We start from the raw sequence: 23,289 nt of genomic DNA, 5'->3' as shown, positions 1-23,289 counted from the left end.
TAACCTGCCTTACTGGGTAAACTACCCTCCCTAACTGGGTAAACTAACCTCCCTTACTGGGTAAACTACCCTCCCTAACTGGGTAAACTAACCTCCCTTATTGGGTAAACTACGCTCCCTTACTGGGTAAACTAACCTCCCTTACTGGGTAAACTACCCTCCCTAACTGGGTAAACTAACCTCCCTTATTGGGTAAACTACGCTCCCTTACTGGTTAAACTAACCTCCCTTATTGGGTAAACTACGCTCCCTTACTGGGTAAACTAACCTCCCTTACTGGGTAAACTACCCTCCCTAACTGGGTAAACTAACCTCCCATACTGGGTAAACTAACCTCCCTTACTGGGTAAACTACCCTCCCTAACTGGGTAACAAACCTCCCTTACTGGGTAACAAACCTCCCTTACTGGGTAAACTACCCTCCCTTACTGGGTAAACTAACCTCCCTTACTGGGTAAACTAACCTCCCTTACTGGGTAACAAACCTCCCTTACTGGTTAAACTACCCTCCCTTACTGGTTAAACTAACCTCCCTTACTGGGTAAACTACCCTCCCTAACTGGGTAAACTAACCTCCCATACTGGGTAAACTAACCTCCCTTACTGGGTAAACTACCCTTCCTAACTGGGTAAACTAACCTCCCATACTGGGTAAACTACCCTCCCTTACTGGGTAAACTAACCTCCCTTACTGGGTAAACTACCCTCCCTAACTGGGTAAACTAACCTCCCATACTGGGTGAACTAACCTCCCATACTGGGTGAACTACCCTCCCTTACTGGGTGAACTACCCTCCCTTACTGGGTAAACCCTCCCTTACTGGGTAAACTACCCTCCCTTACTGGGTAAACTACCCTCCCTTACTGGGTAAACTACCCTCCCTTACTGGGTGAACTACCCTCCCTTACTGGGTAAACTACCCTCCCTTACTGGGTAAATAACCTCCCATACTGGGTAAACTACCCTCCCTTACTGGGTAAACTACCTCCCTTACTGGGTAAACTACCCTCCCTTACTGGGTAAACTACCCTCCCTAACTGGGTAAACTAACCTCCCTTACTGGGTAACAAACCTCCCTTACTGGGTAAACTACCCTCCCTTACTGGGTAAACTAACCTCCCTTACTGGGTAAACTACCCTCCCTAACTGGGTAAACTAACCTCCCTTACTGGGTAAACTACCCTCCCTAACTGGGTAAACTAACCTCCCATACTGGGTAAACTAACCTCCCTTATTGGGTAAACTACCCTCCCTTACTGGGTAAACTAACCTCCCTTACTGGGTAAACTACCCTCCCTAACTGGGTAAACTAACCTCCCTTACTGGGTAACAAACCTCCCTTACTGGGTAAACTACCCTCCCTTACTGGGTAAACTACCCTCCCTAACTGGGTAAACTAACCTCCCATACTGGGTAAACTAACCTCCCTTACTGGGTAAACTACCCTCCCTAACTGGGTAACAAACCTCCCTTACTGGGTAAACTACCCTCCCTTACTGGGTAAACTACCCTCCCTAACTGGGTAAACTAACCTCCCTTACTGGGTAACAAACCTCCCTTACTGGGTGAACTACCCTCCCTTACTGGGTGAACTACCCTCCCTTACTGGGTGAACTACCCTCCCTTACTGGGTAAACTACCCTCCCTTACTGGGTAAACTAACCTCCCATACTGGGTAAACTACCCTCCCTTACTGGGTAAACTACCCTCCCTTACTGGGTAAACTACCCTCCCATACTGGGTAAACTACCCTCCCTTACTGGGTGAACTACCCTCCCTTACTGGGTAAACTACCCTCCCTTACTGGGTAAACTAACCTCCCATACTGGGTAAACTACCCTCCCATACTGGGTAAACTACCCTCCCTTACTGGGTAAACTACCCTCCCTTACTGGGTAAACTACCCTCCCTTACTGGGTAAACTAACCTCCCTTACTGGGTAACAAACCTCCCTTACTGGTTAAACTACTCTCCCTTACTGGGTAAACTAACCTCCCTTACTGGGTAAACTACCCTCCCTAACTGGGTAACAAACCTCCCTTACTGGGTAACAAACCTCCCTTACTGGGTAAACTACCCTCCCTTACTGGGTAAACTACCCTCCCTTACTGGGTAAACTAACCTCCCTTACTGGGTAAACTAACCTCCCTTACTGGGTAACAAACCTCCCTTACTGGTTAAACTACTCTCCCTTATTGGGTAAACTAACCTCCCTTACTGGGTAAACTACCCTCCCTAACTGGGTAAACTAACCTCCCATACTGGGTAAACTAACCTCCCTTACTGGGTAAACTACCCTTCCTAACTGGGTAAACTAACCTCCCATACTGGGTAAACTACCCTCCCTTACTGGGTAAACTAACCTCCCTTACTGGGTAAACTACCCTCCCTAACTGGGTAAACTAACCTCCCATACTGGGTGAACTAACCTCCCATACTGGGTAAACTAACCTCCCTTACTGGGTAAACTACCCTCCCTAACTGGGTAAACTAACCTCCCTTACTGGGTAACAAACCTCCCTTACTGGGTAAACTACCCTCCCTTACTGGGTAAACTAACCTCCCTTACTGGGTAAACTACCCTCCCTAACTGGGTAAACTAACCTCCCTTACTGGGTAAACTAACCTGCCTTACTGGGTAAACTACCCTCCCTAACTGGGTAAACTAACCTCCCTTACTGGGTAAACTACCCTCCCTAACTGGGTAAACTAACCTCCCTTATTGGGTAAACTACGCTCCCTTACTGGGTAAACTAACCTCCCTTACTGGGTAAACTACCCTCCCTAACTGGGTAAACTAACCTCCCTTATTGGGTAAACTACGCTCCCTTACTGGTTAAACTAACCTCCCTTATTGGGTAAACTACGCTCCCTTACTGGGTAAACTAACCTCCCTTACTGGGTAAACTACCCTCCCTAACTGGGTAAACTAACCTCCCATACTGGGTAAACTAACCTCCCTTACTGGGTAAACTACCCTCCCTAACTGGGTAACAAACCTCCCTTACTGGGTAACAAACCTCCCTTACTGGGTAAACTACCCTCCCTTACTGGGTAAACTAACCTCCCTTACTGGGTAAACTAACCTCCCTTACTGGGTAACAAACCTCCCTTACTGGTTAAACTACCCTCCCTTACTGGTTAAACTAACCTCCCTTACTGGGTAAACTACCCTCCCTAACTGGGTAAACTAACCTCCCATACTGGGTAAACTAACCTCCCTTACTGGGTAAACTACCCTTCCTAACTGGGTAAACTAACCTCCCATACTGGGTAAACTACCCTCCCTTACTGGGTAAACTAACCTCCCTTACTGGGTAAACTACCCTCCCTAACTGGGTAAACTAACCTCCCATACTGGGTGAACTAACCTCCCATACTGGGTGAACTACCCTCCCTTACTGGGTGAACTACCCTCCCTTACTGGGTAAACCCTCCCTTACTGGGTAAACTACCCTCCCTTACTGGGTAAACTACCCTCCCTTACTGGGTAAACTACCCTCCCTTACTGGGTGAACTACCCTCCCTTACTGGGTAAACTACCCTCCCTTACTGGGTAAATAACCTCCCATACTGGGTAAACTACCCTCCCTTACTGGGTAAACTACCTCCCTTACTGGGTAAACTACCCTCCCTTACTGGGTAAACTACCCTCCCTAACTGGGTAAACTAACCTCCCTTACTGGGTAACAAACCTCCCTTACTGGGTAAACTACCCTCCCTTACTGGGTAAACTAACCTCCCTTACTGGGTAAACTACCCTCCCTAACTGGGTAAACTAACCTCCCTTACTGGGTAAACTACCCTCCCTAACTGGGTAAACTAACCTCCCATACTGGGTAAACTAACCTCCCTTATTGGGTAAACTACCCTCCCTTACTGGGTAAACTAACCTCCCTTACTGGGTAAACTACCCTCCCTAACTGGGTAAACTAACCTCCCTTACTGGGTAACAAACCTCCCTTACTGGGTAAACTACCCTCCCTTACTGGGTAAACTACCCTCCCTAACTGGGTAAACTAACCTCCCATACTGGGTAAACTAACCTCCCTTACTGGGTAAACTACCCTCCCTAACTGGGTAACAAACCTCCCTTACTGGGTAAACTACCCTCCCTTACTGGGTAAACTACCCTCCCTAACTGGGTAAACTAACCTCCCTTACTGGGTAACAAACCTCCCTTACTGGGTGAACTACCCTCCCTTACTGGGTGAACTACCCTCCCTTACTGGGTGAACTACCCTCCCTTACTGGGTAAACTACCCTCCCTTACTGGGTAAACTAACCTCCCATACTGGGTAAACTACCCTCCCTTACTGGGTAAACTACCCTCCCTTACTGGGTAAACTACCCTCCCATACTGGGTAAACTACCCTCCCTTACTGGGTGAACTACCCTCCCTTACTGGGTAAACTACCCTCCCTTACTGGGTAAACTAACCTCCCATACTGGGTAAACTACCCTCCCATACTGGGTAAACTACCCTCCCTTACTGGGTAAACTACCCTCCCTTACTGGGTAAACTACCCTCCCTTACTGGGTAAACTACCCTCCCTTACTGGGTAAACTAACCTCCCTTACTGGGTAACAAACCTCCCTTACTGGTTAAACTACTCTCCCTTACTGGGTAAACTAACCTCCCTTACTGGGTAAACTAACCTCCCTTACTGGGTAAACTAACCTCCCTTACTGGGTAACAAACCTCCCTTACTGGTTAAACTACTCTCCCTTATTGGGTAAACTAACCTCCCTTACTGGGTAAACTACCCTCCCTAACTGGGTAAACTAACCTCCCATACTGGGTAAACTAACCTCCCTTACTGGGTAAACTACCCTTCCTAACTGGGTAAACTAACCTCCCATACTGGGTAAACTACCCTCCCATACTGGGTAAACTACCCTCCCTTACTGGGTAAACTACCCTCCCTTACTGGGTAAACTACCCTCCCTTACTGGGTAAACTACCCTCCCTTACTGGGTAAACTACCCTCCCTTACTGGGTAAACTAACCTCCCTTACTGGGTAACAAACCTCCCTTACTGGTTAAACTACTCTCCCTTACTGGGTAAACTAACCTCCCTTACTGGGTAAACTAACCTCCCTTACTGGGTAAACTAACCTCCCTTACTGGGTAACAAACCTCCCTTACTGGTTAAACTACTCTCCCTTATTGGGTAAACTAACCTCCCTTACTGGGTAAACTACCCTCCCTAACTGGGTAAACTAACCTCCCATACTGGGTAAACTAACCTCCCTTACTGGGTAAACTACCCTTCCTAACTGGGTAAACTAACCTCCCATACTGGGTAAACTACCCTCCCTTACTGGGTAAACTAACCTCCCTTACTGGGTAAACTACCCTCCCTAACTGGGTAAACTAACCTCCCATACTGGGTGAACTAACCTCCCATACTGGGTGAACTACCCTCCCTTACTGGGTGAACTACCCTCCCTTACTGGGTAAACCCTCCCTTACTGGGTAAACTACCCTCCCTTACTGGGTAAATAACCTCCCATACTGGGTAAACTACCCTCCCTTACTGGGTAAACTACCTCCCTTACTGGGTAAACTACCCTCCCTTACTGGGTAAACTACCCTCCCTAACTGGGTAAACTAACCTCCCTTACTGGGTAACAAACCTCCCTTACTGGGTAAACTACCCTCCCTTACTGGGTAAACTAACCTCCCTTACTGGGTAAACTACCCTCCCTAACTGGGTAAACTAACCTCCCTTACTGGGTAAACTACCCTCCCTAACTGGGTAAACTAACCTCCCATACTGGGTAAACTAACCTCCCTTATTGGGTAAACTACCCTCCCTTACTGGGTAAACTAACCTCCCTAACTGGGTAAACTAACCTCCCTTACTGGGTAACAAACCTCCCTTACTGGGTAAACTACCCTCCCTTACTGGGTAAACTACCCTCCCTTACTGGGTAAACTACCCTCCCTAACTGGGTAAACTAACCTCCCATACTGGGTAAACTAACCTCCCTTACTGGGTAAACTACCCTCCCTAACTGGGTAACAAACCTCCCTTACTGGGTAAACTACCCTCCCTAACTGGGTAAACTAACCTCCCTTACTGGGTAACAAACCTCCCTTACTGGGTGAACTACCCTCCCTTACTGGGTGAACTACCCTCCCTTACTGGGTAAACCCTCCCTTACTGGGTAAACTACCCTCCCTTACTGGGTAAACTAACCTCCCATACTGGGTAAACTACCCTCCCTTACTGGGTAAACTACCCTCCCTTACTGGGTAAACTACCCTCCCATACTGGGTAAACTACCCTCCCTTACTGGGTGAACTACCCTCCCTTACTGGGTAAACTACCCTCCCTTACTGGGTAAACTAACCTCCCATACTGGGTAAACTACCCTCCCATACTGGGTAAACTACCCTCCCTTACTGGGTAAACTACATACTGGGTAAACTACCCTCCCTTACTGGGTAAACTACCCTCCCTTACTGGGTAAACTAACCTCCTGAACCTAGTGTTGTCAAAAGTATCGACTTCGGTACCAAGTCGGTACTGAAATCTTAACAATGTGAGGCTTTGAGCGTTGAATTGTAAACACCTCTGATTGGTCGTTGTGTTCACGAGCTCATCGGATGTGTCTGTGGTTGGCTACAATGGTCAGTGCATGTGAGTGTTTGGGGAGCGGGAGCTTTTTAAAGCACAAGCAGCCGTCTATCATCAGACCAGTCTTGCTTTCAAACGCTTCCGTGTGTGTCTGTTTAAGCGCCTGCTGAAGAGCGTCATTGATGTATATTTACAACATGTTTTTGAAGCGCTGACCATTGTAGCCAATCACAGACATATCTGATGAGCTCATGAACATAATAGCCAATCAGAGGCGTATACGATTCCGCTTAACAGCGCTCAAAGCGTCACATCGTTAAAATTTCAGTACCGACGTGGTACCGAAGTCGTTACTTTTGACAGCACTACTTGAACCACTGAACCCTGATTCCAAGGCAGTGTATTATTGTTGTTTCCCCCTTCAGATCGCATCGCTCAGAACCGGAAGACCATCGTGTGTCCTATGATCGATGTGATCGACCACGATAACTTCGGTTACGAGACGCAGGCGGGCGACGCCATGCGAGGGGCTTTCGACTGGGAGATGTACTACAAACGCATCCCTATCCCCCCCCAGCTGGAGAAGTCTGACCCCAGCGACCCCTTCGAGTGAGTGCACAATTTTTTAAATAATTTTTTTTTTTTTGTTGGTTATTTTATTTTATTTTATTTTAATAGAAAATTAAGCATCAGTCACACGTAGCTTACAGCCAGAGTAGTGACAGTATACATTAGCCTACATATCGTAGTGCATTGGTGATTATATAAAGACCAAATGTCAATAGCACAAATCTAAAATAAAACATTCCCATATCTAAAGAAAAGAACACTGACAGCTGCGGCCCTGTGCGAGCACAAACCAACCGGACAGGTTTGTAGACGAGATGGATGGAGAGCGCGGCTTGCTTGCGTGACGTCACTCCTCCAAAGATTTTGTGATGTCTAAAGAATGGAATCATTTATGATGGTTATTTCTACGGCACAAAACAGCACAAATCGAGCACAAACAAAAGGCACCGGTTTGGGGCGATTTGGACGGCATGGGGTGGAGAGTGACGTCACTGTCCCGAATCCAATGTGTTATTTCTAAGGAGGGGAAAAAGATACAATGTTCATCGTAACGGCACAAACCGGCACAAATCGAGCACAAACGAGCGGCACAGTTTTGCAACGATTTGGACCATATGGGGTGGACAGTTATGTAACTGTACTTAAAAAGTTTCCTTTTGTATGTTTAAGAGGGGATCGTAGTTGCACTGTTTCTTTCAACGGCACAAACCGGCACAAACGAACGACACCGGTTTGGAGCGATTTAGATGAGGTGGGGTGGAGAGTGACGTCACTGCCCCGAATTAAATGTGTTATATCTGCGAAAGGAAAACAGATACAGTGTTTGTTTTAACGGCACAAACCGAGCACAAACGAATGACACCGGTTTGGAGCGATTTGAAGGACATGGGGTGGAGAGTGACATCACACAACCCAAAAAAATTATGTTCAATATCTCAAACACCAAACCAGCACAAACGTTTGTTTTTGCGGCACAAATCAGCACAAACGCAGCACAAATGAATGGCATAGTTTTGGAAATTATCTCGTTTTATGGGGTGCCAACTTCACGGAGGTCTTAGTGTGATGATTAAACTTTAGAAGGCGATGAACTTTAGGTGTGCGCGCTGATGCTCGTTCTACAGACTCGCTCTCTCAGAGAAGTTCACAATGATGACAGCCCACATTTATGACAAGCCATTGATTTATGAATTATGACACTGTTTACTTTATGATGTTTACCTGCAAAAAGCGCAGCTTCATTAGCAGAGTAAACGCTGTATTTCTGCTGGTCCAGCGCCACCTACTGGCAGAGAGTGAGTTTGTGTTTTCATTCAGCCGGTGGATCGAAAACATATATAATAGTATATTGCATACATAAGATATGATAATTTATAACTTTGACTCATCCCTTTTTGATTTTTAAAAATCCCTGTTTATGCATCTCTGTCTGACTGCGCTTGGAAACTCAATTTACACAGAGAAAAACGTGTATAAAGCCAATCATCAGTTTACATTATACAAATTCAACGGCGTTCGTGCCACAAATCCTGGAAAAATGTATGTTTAATTGGAAAACACATGGAAATTAGAGAAAATGTAAAATTTTGTTGCTGTCCTGGAAAAAATTGTGTTTTCCTTTAGAAAATAAAAGCTTCATTGATTACAACAGGAGTTTAGTGCAGAACTGAAGCGGTTTTAAAGGCAGTGCTCTTTGTTTGCTTCTAAATATATATACAGTATATATAACCCATTCACAATTTGAATAACAGTTTTTGAATAACAATATTTGGGTTTCCCCCTTATCCACAAAACCTGGTTCCCAAGCATCCCAGAAAAATATGTGACTAATTGGATAATGTGGAAAATTAGAGAATATGATTATATGATCATTGATCATAACAGGAGATTAGTGCAGAACTGAAGCGATTGACAGCTTCAGTGATTATAAGGGCAGATCTCTTTGCTTGCGTCTGTAACAGTATTTGGGTGTCCCCGTCATCTGTGTGGTGCAGCTGTAGTTCTCCACCAGATCGAGCTGTGTCTTCTTCTCCTCTTCCCGCCAGGTCTCCGGTGATGGCGGGCGGGCTCTTCGCTGTGGACAGGAAGTGGTTCTGGGAGCTGGGAGGATATGACACGGGTCTGGAGATCTGGGGAGGAGAGCAGTACGAGATCTCATTCAAGGTAATTCTCTAATAGACCCCTTTTCAGTTCGTAAACATGGTGACGTTTGTTTGGGGATTGTTATCAATCATAACAATATACAATCACAGATGACTCACAAATAATCGCAATAGTTTAGAAAACATTATGAAATTTCTAATTGGATCCTGTACTCTGTCGATTCTGGCAACAAGATGATGTTTAAGCGCCGCATGAAGCGAATCTGTGCTGGTTTGTATCGGCCGCCTCCAGTTTTTATAGGGTCGTGCCGTCAGTGCCAAAAGGGTCTATATACGCGTTTCGTCGAGTTTCTTCTGTGTCCTGATCACTGATGCAGAGCTGCCAACTCATTCACCGTGAGACTCACGTGATTCACACGCTCTCACGACACACATCCAGTTTCTCACGCACAGAAAAATCGTGAAGCAAAGAGGACACGGAGACCGACAGACTAGACAGAGCAGTTACTTATGATATAAAAAAAATCTCAGCTCTCAGATTCTGTCAATTTTATTACGAAACTCAAACAATAAATACCGTTCTGGCGCTTGTAAATGTGACGTGACAGATCGCTAGCGGCACGTGACCCGATCATCTCTACTAGCGAACAGTAAATAAACACGAACACTGTTGAAAGATACAGTACAACTTATCGAAATGTATATTCCTCATACATGATATCAATCAATCAGTGTTTTTCAACTGTGGAAAGAGGTCAATAAATCAGCTGGAGAACTATTGTCACATAACATTTACCTCAGGAAAGCCATTTAATGACCATAATATAGGCTATAGCACGCTAGTTGGCTAGAAAAAAAGAGCTATAATGAGTATTTTGCTAAATATGTGTACTATATTACATATCGTCGCTGTCCGATGAAAACCGCGTATGTCCATTTTGCCGATTTTGCCGATTTTGAGATTTTTCGACGGATAGAATGTCCAGGTTCATTTCCGTATACAGTATGCTTCACATATCTAAATGACCAATGAAAAGTTGTGAAATCATGTCATCTGTTTTTCACGTATATCCATTTGGTGTCAAAGCTGTCAATCACGCCGCGTATCTCCCGCCCTGTGGAGGCATCTCGCCGGTCTCGTGAAGTTTCATCTTAAGTTTCACTTTTCTTTTCTGCAATACAGTGCCAATTAAACATAGCCTGGTGAGACAATGACTTTCCTTTACAGTAGGCCTAACTTTATCGAGGTAAACGTTTCCCCCCTGACGCCAGACGTACGTCTAGGAGTGGAGAGGAGTGACAAAATTATGGTAGGACTGTCCAAACAAAGTATCTGTCTAGCATTGCCATGTTAGTGTATTGATTCATTGTCCCTTCATAGTTTGCAAGAGACATTTAATAAACTGAGCGTAGCCTATTCATCTGTCAATATGAAACGCGACTTGGCCATTCTAATTAATGATCGGAAGAACGCGTATCGACCACCGTTACTGTAAAATATGCACGTATGTCCATTTAAACTCGATTTTGGTCAAATGTGGATTATATCATTACACTGGCAAGAATATGGTTACATTTAAAGATGCCGTACCAAGCATGACAACGCTACGTTCAACTGCTTTTGAAATTACGGTGTTTTTTTCACTTCCTGAAAAGTAACTGTTTTGGACATACGTGAGTTTCATCGGGCAGCGACGATATTTATTATATTTTTACTTAAATCATTAAATAAAGTTATTATAATAAAAAACGCATTATATTTTATTTGAGTTATTTTTAACCTTAAATAATACTAGCAGCTGACAGGGCTCTCTGTGTGTTTACAGCATTAGGTGAGAAAATTTTTTTTTCTTAAGAAAAATGAACGCCTATCTTGTGTACCTAATATTTATCCAAATGAGTCAATATTAAATCAAATCACAAGAATTTAAAGGGATACTCCACTTTTTTTGGAAATAGGCTCATTTTACAACTCCCCCAGAGTTAAACAGTGACACTTTTAGCATAGCTTAGCATAGATCATTGAATCGGACAGGACCATTAGCATCTCTCTCAAAAAAATGACCAAAGAGTTTCGATATTTTTCCTATTTAAAACTTGACTCTTCTGTAGTTACATCGTGTACTAAGACCGACGGAAAATGAAAAGTTGCGATTTTCTAGGCTGATATGGCTAGGAACTATACTCTCATTCCTGCGTAATAATCAAGAAACTTTGCTGCCGTACCATGAGTCCAGCAGGCGTAATGATATGACGCAGCGCCTGAAAATAGTCCCCAGCTGGGTAACTTCCAACGTGACCGGGACTAAGTTTGTCTAACCTATTAGACCTATTTCAGGCGCTGCGTCATATCATTACGCCTGCTGCACTCATGGTACGGCATGAAGTTCTCTTCCCCATGAAGCTTTTAAACCTGGCAGTCGTGACTCTTTAAAGGCCTCTGATTGGCCAGTGTTTTCATCAGGCTTCCCAGGTAGTTGAATCAGAATAGCTTCCTCTTGCTGCATCTCTTCTCTTCTCTGATGACGAGGGCGGGGCTATAACCTGTCACTCACATGAGATCAGCCAATAGCAAACCACAACCATCCAATCAATTCCCCACGGACACAATCAAGCCCCGCCCACATGTGTTCTTGTTCCTGAAGCGTTTCACTCGGATATACGACACAATAGAGGAGAAAAGACCAGAGCAACTTCACTTTCATGATGACTTTATTAAATGCATATCATCTCTGATTGTGGGAATAATTAGGCCTGTCAAGATTATTGATTGTGGCTATTCAATCTAATTACAAGTATTTGAGATTAAATTAATACATTTCAATCACATTTTGCCAAAAATATTAAAAAATAATGTTATAAAGTCAGAAGGAAGGTTTATGGGTTTAATCAGACTGCATTATATATTATATTAGTTTTATGAATTATATTATATTATGTTATATTATATTATGTTGTTTTATTAATTTATTATATTATATTATACTAGTTTTATTAATTATATTATAATAGTTGTATTAATTATTGTAGTTTGATTTAATTATATTATGTCATATTATATTGTGTTGTTATATTAATTTATTATATATTATGTTAGTGTTATTAATTATATTAGGTTACACTTTATTTTAAGGTGTCATTGTTACAGTGTAATTATATATTTAAGTACTGAGTAATATTAATTAACTACATGTACTTACTATAGGGTTAGGGTTTGGTTGAGGGTTAGTTGCATGTAATTATGCATAATTTACTGTTATTACTACGGTAAGTACATGTAACATATGTAACAACAACACTGTAAAATAAAGTGTTACATTATTATGTACTAAATTAGTTTGACTAATTATATGCGTTTTTTAAATTATATTATGTATTTTATATTATATTATCTTGTTTTATTAATGTATTATATTATATTAGTTTTATTTATTATATTATTATAGTTTTACTAATTATATTATACTAGTTTTATTAATTATATTATGTTATAATAGTTTTAGTAATTATATTATATTAGTTTTAGTAATTATATTGTTATATTATATTACATTGTTTTATTAATTTATTATATCATATTAGTTTTATTAATTAAAATATAATAGTTTTAATCAATTATATTATAATAGTTTGACTAATTATATGATATTAGTTATATTATGTTATATTATTTTAGTTTTATTAATTATATGATATTAGTTATATTATGTAATGTTTCCTGACTGTATTATATCATCTGTGTGTGTGTGTGTGTGTGTGTGTGTGTCTCTGAGGTGTGGATGTGTGGCGGGCGTATGGAGGACATCCCCTGCTCTCGAGTGGGCCACATATACCGGAAGTACGTGCCTTATAAAGTTCCCGGAGGAGTGAGTCTCGCCAGGGTGAGTGTCCCATCAGCACTCATGCACTTCCCGCAATGCATTTCACATTGACATCATGATGTTCTGATGTGAGATCAGATTTACTTCATCCACCTGTTCACTGTCACCCCGCTTTATGAGCAAAGACGTGAAAATGGCCTTCTGATAGGAGAAAAAAGGCAATAAAAAAGTCTTAAAGGGATAGTTCACCCAAAATAAACATTAGCCCATGATTTACTCTCCCTCAAGTCATCCTAGGTGTATATGACTTTCTTCTTTCAGACGAATCAATAAGAGTTATATTAATAAATGTCCTGGCTCTTCCAAGCTTTATAATGGCAGTGAATGGCTGTTTCTGTTTTGAAGTCCATAAAAGTGCATCTATCCATGATAAAAGTGCATCTATCCATGATAAAAGTGCATCTGTCCACCATAAAAGTGCATCTATTCATGATAAAAGTGCATCTATCCATCATAAAAGTGCATCTATCCATCATAAAAGTGCATCTATCCATGATAAAAGTGCATCTATCCATCATAAAAGTGCATCCATCCATCATAAAAGTGCATCCCTCCATCATAAAAGTGCATCCGTCCATCATAAGTGCATCTATCCATCATAAAAGTGCATCCATCCATTATAAAAGTGCATCTATCCATCATAAAAGTGCATCTGTCCATCATAAAAGTGCATCTATTTAAAACAAAACACAAGCGTTGGGCGTTTATCTGTATAGGCTATCCATTTTTATGATGGATAGATGCACTTTTATGCACTTCAAAACAGAAACAGCCAGGATGACTCGAGGGTGAGTAAATCATGGGGTAATTTTAATTTTTGGGTGAACTATCCCTTTAAGTTAAAGTTATTTCATAGGGCAGCATATCTTTAAATCTATAACTATCTGTTGATTATTTCTGTAGTCAAAGCGGTATTTGTCTGGCACAAAAGTGTCCTGTATGAGCGTTATCATGACTGATGTGTGTGTGGTAGAACCTGAAGCGTGTGGCGGAGGTGTGGATGGACGAGTACGCTGAGTTCATGTACCAGCGCCGGCCGGAGTATCGGCATCTCTCGGCTGGAGACGTGTCGGCGCAGAAGGAGCTGAGGAACCGGCTCAACTGCAGGAGCTTCAAGTGGTTCATGACGGAGGTGGCGTGGGATCTTCCCAAACACTACCCGCCGGTGGAGCCGCCCGCCGCCGCCTGGGGAGAGGTGCGGACTCGCGCTGTTCCATTCCGGGGGGTTCGGCAGAGTCGACTCCTTCACTCCATTTACAATAAAAAAAAAAAAATCATTAAAAAAAATAATCATTTAGTTCAATTAGAGAATAGACACTACAATTAAAAACTGACCATTTCTGCTTAATAAACCATGAGCTGAACGAGTCGCAGCACAGATACGCAACAGGAGTCAGATTTCATTCATCACGAGAGTGAGGAGCTGACTGACAAGATGATGAGGAAGATTTAGTGTCAAAGCGAAATTTAATAGTGCCTATATAAGCGAATTTGTCATTGCACTGTTTTGTTGTTGTGTTTTTCATTTAGAATAATAGGCTAATGAACTAATTCAAGCAATCTGCCCCGAATTGGTGCCTAATTTGAAAGTGAAACTAAAATGTGCACGGACACGTGTCTACGGGCAGAACAGAGCGAGCCTTTCCAGTTCATTCCTATGGATAAACGCTCTCTCTATTCTGCTCGCTCCGCGGACGTGCGCATTTTAGTTTCACTTTCAAATTAGCACCAATTCAGGGCGGATTGCTTGAATGGTGAGTTGTTAAATGAAAAACACAACAACAAAACAGTGCTGCTCCGCACCACTATGAATGCCTGTGCGTTTTACTTTTGCCTTTAAATTAGCGATTTAAAACCCCTGCCGGTGACACCGGTATTACCAGTGATGTCACACATCGATTAACCGGTGGGAAAATATCCTCACCATCACATCCCTAGTCAGGAATAAAAAAAAACATCTTTCCCAATCCAGTACTGAATGGGACATTCTGATCGACAAATCTGTATTTTATAATAGTAAACACTCTTTTCATGTATTCGCGATGTTATATTGTGCCCCCCACTGTATTCGACAAATATTGCATTTATTTCACTTCAGCTGTGGTTAGTATGCAAACACAGCACGGGTGTCACTACGGGAAGCAGAACGTGTCCGACTTCACGTCTCAGTTTTCAGCTCCTGCACACGACGACGCTCTCCGATTGGTTTCATCCAGCCGCAGGCGATATCAAACCATAAACTGTGAAAAAATAAATAACACATCTAAAAATAAATAAATACAGAATTGATACTGGTAGTCAATTCCTGTCCTGGACTCCCCATCACTAGTGCGGACAAACCACCAGGAGTCCGGTCACTCTATAACTTTTACTTCAACAATAATCTGCCAATCTTCTTTAAAATGAGACCAAACTTAAGTCTGTGCTCCCAAGCTCAACATTTCTTTGACAGTTTGTTGACACGGATATTTTTGTCCACAATGGACCTGTAACTGTGTTTAATTAGGAGAGTCCATCCGGCTCCCCTTTAAGATTCTTGCTCACTGAGTCCGAAATTCTCGTGTGCGTTTTTTCGTTTTCGTAATTCGGTGGCTCTGAATTGTCAAAACACATTCTTGAAATGCTTGCTACGTGTAACACCGTCTCCTAACCAGACGCGATACGATAAGATTCCAGCAACAAATGTGTCTGTCCACACCAGACGCGACTCGACTGCGAGATGCATCAAAATCAATCAAAACCCACAGCCAATCAGAACAGCGTGTGGGCGGAGTCAGTCAATCAGAACAGCGTGTGGGTGGGGTCAGCCAATCAGAACAGCGTGTGGGTGGAGTCAGTCAATCAGAACAGCGTGTGGGCGGAGTCAGTAAATCAGAACAGCGTGTGGGCGGAGTCTCATGGCACCAGAGAGGAGTCAGCCAATCAGAACAGCGTGTGGGCGGAGTCAGTCAATCAGAACAGCATGTGGGCGGAGTCTCGCGGCACCAGAGAGGAGTCAGCCAATCAGAACAGCGTGTGGGCGGAGTCTCGCGGCACCAGAGAGGAGTCAGTCAATCAGAACAGCGTGTGGGCGGAGAGTAATCTCGACGGCAATCGCAGGAAAATGGATAAGTAGCTACATAATCAAACTCACAAATATTACACCATTTAAACATTATTAAAATACATAGGCTGAGTTACTAAAACAATCTTTGTCAACGAATACACTTGTTTGTTCACAGTTTGAACGTTCTTGTTTCCATTTGTTTAATTTGAAGATCTGAGGTGAATTATCCACTGTTGCTTTTACAGCCTCAAAGCTGGAGCACTAAATGATATTCAGAGTCACATGACACGCTTTTAACATTAAATAAAGCACATAAACAGTGCCTGAGATTATCATCGCCACACTTTGTGTTTGTTGTTCCAGCGCGACGTCGCAGAAAAATAGAAACGTTTCTGAAATAGTCGTCGCGTGTCGCCGTCGCGGCTGGACAAACACTGATTAACATGGAAAACAACCTTTATCGCGCGTCACGTGCGTGTAGTTAGCACACGGTGTAAAACGTGATTGACACAACGTGAGGTCATTTTTTTTTTTTTAATGTGTGTACATTTCTGACTCTGTGTCATCCTCATTTAAATAGCGCTTTTAACAATGTAGATTGTTTCAAAGCAGCTTTACAGAGACAAACGTATAATTTAGGGTAACAGAGATTACATAACTGTGTGTGAAGACCTTAAATATTGTGCATCAATTAAAACACATTTACAGGTCCATTGTAGACAAAAATGTCTGTCAAAAAACTATCATAGAAATGTGAAGCTTGGAAGCACAGACTTAACTTTGGTCTCATTTTAAAGACCCTTGACAGATTATTGTCTAAATGTCTAAAGACACACCTTTTTCTACATCACCTGACCAATTAATACCTTTTCTATTCTATACTATTCTATTTGTTTTGTTTTTTTCTGGTTAAAAAAACCCTTGTGATTTGTTCTGTGCTAGTCTAAAGGCGGGCATACACTGCGATTTTCGTCCGATTTTGAGCCGAATTCTGACTCGTGACCGATTTTCAGCTTTGTCGTGCAGTGTACAGGGGGAAACGAGAGGCGATTAACCTCTCCTGACCGGCAATCGGATGGTCGGATGAATTCTGGCATGTCAGAAATGTTGTTCGCTCCTCGTGACTATATCGCACAGGTGAAGCAGAGCTACGAACCGATTGCCCTAAACTCAGTGTTCTTCCCTCACTGCGCCTGCGCCAAAACAGAAGTTTAACCATTTCATCTGCAGCAAAAACAAAAACAAAAAAAAACAAAAAGAGGGAGATCTTTAAGTTCTGTAGTTCAAAGCTACAAATTACTGTTGCTTACCTCCAGTTCGTGTCGCAAAATGGATTAACCATTACCCACGTCTTCCAAGACACCTGCGATTTACACTTCGCCTCTTTTATTAATTTGTTAAACAATGTTTTTGAAATAAAGCTGTTTTTTATTTTCATTGATGAATTATTGCAGTGTTCAGACATATTATAGACTGTTAATAATTAATGATATGCCTATAATTCACTGTAATCCACCTAAATGTTTTAGACAATTTTCAATCTTCTATGTAATATTTTATTATCCGCGTTGGTTATGCGGTGATGCTAGCCTAATAATAAAAGTAGCCTAGGCCTTCCATAATAATAATAATAATAATAATAATAATAATACAATAATACTACTAATAGTAATAATTTAATGCATAAATTGGAAATGCTAAATCATCTTGATATTGATAGCTGACGTTTTGACAATATCTCTGGATGCATGATATCATCTATAGGTGCACCCCGGCACGAGGGTTTATCGCACTGATTCGCACATATTAGTGTGAGCACATAAACCGCATGCGATCTACTCGCTCAGTGTGAGTAGGTACCTTGCTGAATTCACACAGACATCGCACAGTGTCTGCCCGCCTTTACTGTTCTTTACTAACTTCTGTTGTTCTCATTTGTAAAGTCGCTTTGGATAAAAGCGTCTGTTAAATTATTATGTAAATTAATGTTGAAGTAAAAAAAAGGTTAAAAAGTGAAAGAGTGCATGTTTGCAGTGACACCGAGTGTGTGTGTGTGTGTGTGTTCCAGCTGCGTAACGTGGGCTCCGGCCTCTGCATGGAGAGCAAGCACTTTTCCTCGGGATCCCCGATCCGCCTGGAGAAGTGCCTGAAGGAGCGAGGCGAGCCGAGCTGGAGTCACGGTCAGGTGAGCGGCACCGCCTGTACACGAGCATTAGATGACGCTGAATGCTTGAATAATACTGTGTGTTTGTCTGTTCTGCAGGTGTTCACGTTCGGGTGGAGGGAGGATATCCGTGTTGGAGACCCGCTACACACTAAGAAGGTGTGCTTCGACGCCGTGTCCCACAACAGCCCCGTCACGCTCTACGACTGCCATGGGATGAAGGGCAACCAGCTGTGGGCCTACAGGAAGGTACTAGCCCACGCTAACACACTGTTGCGGTGTTTTCCTGTTATCTCTGTGAAGCTGCTCTGATCTGTATTGTTAAAAGCGCCATATAAATAAATGTGACTTGACTGTCCAGATCTCGCCTGTACAGGCGTCACAGCTGAGAGTCTGATGTCTGAGCTTGAAGCTCCAGTTCTTCTCTATATCAGAGTCAGTGTTTCTGACGTCACAATATTCCTCATTATAATAATTCATGCGCAGAATAAAGGGGCGGGGCCTGGTTGAGTTAGTAGTGTGTTAAACTGGCGGTTATGGTAAGGGGCGGGACTTTCCCAAACACACTTGAAGCGCTCGACCAATCACAGCACAGTGTGCTTTTCAGGAGGAGGGGCTTCATAGAGACAGGAAGTAAACAGAGCGTTACTGACAGACTGGGAAGAGAGCAGCCGCAACAATAGAGAATATGAGGAGAATAAGGTACTCGAGGCTGTGCTGTGTCGTGAACAAGTCGTGTCGTGCCGAACAACCCCTTCAGCCGTGACTTATTCACGACACAGCACAGCCTCGAGTACCTTATTGGTTTTTACCACACAATACATACAAATATGTATCAATGCAACTTTCATGAAGTAAAATCACTAAAAGCCTTCCTTCCGCTGGGAAAAATAGTCCCTGGCCGTGAACAGCAGCAGAAGTCACACACATTATTTCTCCATTAGATGGCGGCAAACACTGTCTTTATGAGGGAGTCAGTCAGTAGAGAAGACTTTTATATTGAAAGGACTGAAAGTTGTTGTGAGAAGCAAGATGCAACTGATAAATGACTAGCAAATGTACGATTGGCTACAATGACCAGCGCACGAGAGCGTTTGAGAGCTCACGCAAGTGTTTGAAAGTGTTTTTAAAAACGTGAGTTTCAAGCGCTCGCGTGTGTGTCTGTGTAAGCGCTCGCTGAAGAGCCTCATTGATGTATATTTACAACATGTTTTTGAAGCGCTGATCATTGTAGCCAATCACAGACATATCTGATGAGCGCGTGAACACAACGGCCAATCAGAGGTGTTTACGTGTTTAGAGGCGCTCAAAGCGTCACATTTTTTAAGTTTCAGTGCCGACTTGGTACCGAAAGTCAGTACTTTTGACAACACTAGTTAAGGATGAAGGTTCTGTGAGCAAATGATAATGTGTGTGTGTGTGTGTGTGCAGGATAAGAGCCTCTATCACCCCATCAGTAACAGCTGTGTGGACTGCAGCGCTGCACAGAAGCGGATCTTCATGAACTCCTGCGACTCCTCGTCTCCCAGTCAGCAGTGGCTCTTCGGGAACACCAACGCCACGGTCCTGGACTCCTTCAACCGCGGCCAGTGAGCCGGATCCTGCGGTGACGCGCTGGCGAAGCCCTCGTGGGGACACACCTCTCGTGCCTTTACTGAACTCGTGTGCGTCTGATCGTCTGCGGACGCTGGAACCGTCTTCATCTCAGTGCTAACTCCTGCTGCTAATGCTACTGTTGAGGAGAGAGAACGGGCTCGTGTTTCAGTGTTTGCAAGGCTGCGCGTTATTGATGTTCCTCAGTCCGCTCAGACTGGGTTCCTGTGATGAAGGGCCCTATCACACACCCGGCGCATACAGTTTATGCTAGTTTCAGCCCGACGCAGTTTTCATTTTTACGTCCTGCGCTGCGTTGTTTAAATAGCAAATGCATTAGCGCTCATCTGTGCCCATGGGCTGCTGGTCTGAGAACGAGTGTGTGTTCAGGAGCATTGATGGAGCGTTGATAATATGAGGAACTGAAATAGACTGAGCCACTGACCAACTGAACCCTGGCCTAAAGTCAATGTGCAGGATTTTATTTTCTTAAAAAGTAATATGAGCCTATAGGCGGGTCACAACGCGCGTACACTCTGCTTATTGCACGCACGCACGCACACACACACACACAGCTTTAACTCTAACTTTAAATATCTGCCGCGGCGCGATTGCAACTGGCTTTTAAAGGGAAAGGGAGATGAGACTCTGATTGGTTTATTTCACGTTACGCCCAAAACACACCCATTACTCATTAAGAGAATAGAGACAACCCTCTTAGACCAGCGCCGGGAGCGCCGACCATTTTTCCCGTCGTTAAACTAGCAGAAGTGGGTTCGGACACTGAGTGCACGTGCGCTGTAGACCATGAGCTTCGATCGGTAAATTAGGGCCCTAAAGCTTAGATGAGCTTTGCGTTTTTAAGGAAAGGTTGGAAATCTCACACCGACAGCGATGATGTCACTGTATGTCGAGCTGAGTTGTAGGGATGCACCATATATCGGCATCGGCCCATAACTGTTCACTTTTACTGTGACGGTTACGGGTCAGATTAGAAGATTAGGTCGATATATTAAAGCCGTTAAATGGGGGATTATTTCCTCCGTCGGTTTTGATTCGTGCCTTCAGCATGACTTTGTTTCTTTTCTTTTCTGGATGCAACTCACGAGTCTGATGTAGTCTTACAATGAAGTCTATCAGTTGTAAACGATGTTCTTTCCCAGAGTCGTCTTAAAGTTTAAGTTTTTTTATTAACCAACACCTTCTTGCAGAAACATATACATAGTTCAACGATACACAATATTTGTACAGAGAGATTTTTGCAGCATAACTGAGTTATACAGCATATTACAAAAATAATTCATAAAATTAAAAGATATGAAAAAAATAATGATCAAAACCAGTGAACACAGAACAACAGCATTAGATCTAAATATTGACAGAGTTAGCCAGCCTTTCTCTCTGGAGAACAGGACGATCACAGCGGTGGAAGAGTGGAAACTGTGGACATTTTAGAGGAAAAGAGAAAGAAAAATATACGGTCAAACCAAGAATTATTCATTCATCAAAAAATTATTAACAAAGATTAATAAATACTGTAAAAAATGTATTGCTCATTGTTAGTTTGTGTTAGTTTATACATTAATCAATGTTAACTAATGAACCTTATTGTAAAGTGTTCCCGAAAATCTAGATTTATCGGCTAATATATCAGTTACCGGTATCGGTTCAGATGTCCATATCGGCGCATCCCCGCTGAGATGTGATCGGTCCTCTTCTTGCATCTGTTTAATCTGAGGATTGTTGATTCACACACACTCTCAGCGCAGGACACGACACACACTCTCAGCGCAGGACACGACACACACTCTCAGCGCCGGACACGAGCACGCCGCCTTGCAAACACTGCTGTAATCCCTCAGGAGATGCAGTCATTAATGTTCCCTGTAAACATCGAACGCTTATTAATCTGGCCGTTTATCCGGGTCATTCCACAGAAGTGTGTGTGGCTTATTATCCATCTTCTGTTTGTTTATACACATTTTTTTTTTTTTTTTTTAAGTGGACATAATATTTTATTAGAAAAGCTTGACGGTGTATCAGCCCTGTTAACTAGAATGATGCAAAGTCAGTGGCATGTACAGTCAAACTAAAAGATATTCAGACACCAGATATAACTTTTGATATTTTTTAATTAGTGTGTGCAGGACAATATAGTTAATTTATGTAAATGAGGAGAGCAAAATAAAGTAAACTGTGACATATTACACCCAAAAACTCTTCATACAGTGACTACCAGTAAAATTGTATTAAAAATTTGAGGCCAAATATGATTCAGACACTGAGCTGAGCATGTTTTGCTGAAGTGTGTTGTCTTTAATTGCTAATGCTCTTTTTACACACAGACTGAACACAATGAAGCATTGCTTGGTGATTGGTTGAGCTAAACTGGTATTATCTAATTGTGTAGTTAAATTTAACAGCTGACAGATATTCAACATAATTCATGTGTGAGACAGTCTAACAGAAGGACGGACAAAACCAGTCTAATATCAACTGAGTTCTGCTCATATTTTATCACCATTTTATAAACTATAGCGAATAAACTGTGATAAAGTGAGGAATGTTGAAGGTGTCTGAATAAATGTTGGTTTGACTGTACATGTGTTTTCTGTGAGGGAAAATCTAAGATATTCAGTCCTGCTCATGTGATTCAGTACAGTACCAGCACTGCAGCTGATCAACCGTGTGGAATGACCCAACTATAAACCTCCAGGCTTTGTGATGTTTTTCAACTGGTCCTCCACTGGTCCTCCACTGGTCCGCCACTGGTTCTCCACTGGTCCTCCACTGGTCCGCCACTGGTCCTCCACTGGTTCTCCACGATCCTGACGGTTCTCGACCAGCGCTTCCAGCCCAAAGACAGGATCTGCTCATGTCCCAGTGTTCGGTTCCTGACGCACACAGATAAACTTGAACCCAGTCCATGTGCCTTCAACCCCAGACTCTTGTAGAAGCATTTGACCTGTTTTTACCATTGAATATTTTTGCAGATTATCTCTCAAGCACTTTTAAATGTTCCTCTAAAGTTGATCTGTCCTGCACTTTCAGAGCCTATTTTCCAGTATGAATGAGATTTTTGTAACTTCTGTAGATTTTAAAGGGTTTGCTAAAGTGAGTGATTGCTCTGCTGTTGTTGTTTCTGGTGGACCACTGTGTCAAAAAGCACATGCAAAAACTATTGGACAGAAATCTAATGCTGTACTTTTGAACTGAGTTGTTTGAAGACCAGCTTTTGTTTGTTGAATCTGATGGTTTGGTGGGAAATCTTGGGAATGCTGGTATTTTTATACTGATGCATTAAAATGGTTCTGATGGCACATCATACGTCATTATTACTGGAGT

The 23,289-nt window shown here is 42.7% G+C and overlaps 1 protein-coding gene across 1 annotated transcript in view; it reads left to right on the top strand.

Moving 5' to 3' along the window:
* The window catches only part of galnt10 (UDP-N-acetyl-alpha-D-galactosamine:polypeptide N-acetylgalactosaminyltransferase 10 (GalNAc-T10)), a 44,130-nt gene extending 20,843 nt beyond the window's left edge, over window positions 1-23,287 (top strand). The window contains exons 6-12 of the mRNA XM_084137823.1: window positions 7,014-7,197; window positions 9,204-9,321; window positions 13,034-13,141; window positions 14,115-14,336; window positions 18,256-18,372; window positions 18,451-18,600; window positions 19,783-23,287. Coding sequence (XP_083993949.1) covers window positions 7,014-7,197; window positions 9,204-9,321; window positions 13,034-13,141; window positions 14,115-14,336; window positions 18,256-18,372; window positions 18,451-18,600; window positions 19,783-19,944 — 1,061 coding nt within the window. The 3' untranslated portion in view covers window positions 19,945-23,287. The remainder of the gene's footprint in view (window positions 1-7,013; window positions 7,198-9,203; window positions 9,322-13,033; window positions 13,142-14,114; window positions 14,337-18,255; window positions 18,373-18,450; window positions 18,601-19,782) is intronic.
* Window positions 23,288-23,289: the final 2 nt, after the last annotated feature.

This window comes from Abramis brama, assembly GCF_963993115.1.
Source record: "Abramis brama genome assembly, chromosome: 15".
NCBI lineage: Eukaryota > Metazoa > Chordata > Actinopteri > Cypriniformes > Leuciscidae > Abramis > Abramis brama.
Note: the sequence above shows the minus strand (reverse complement) of the source record. Positions and strands in the feature narration are given on the sequence as shown.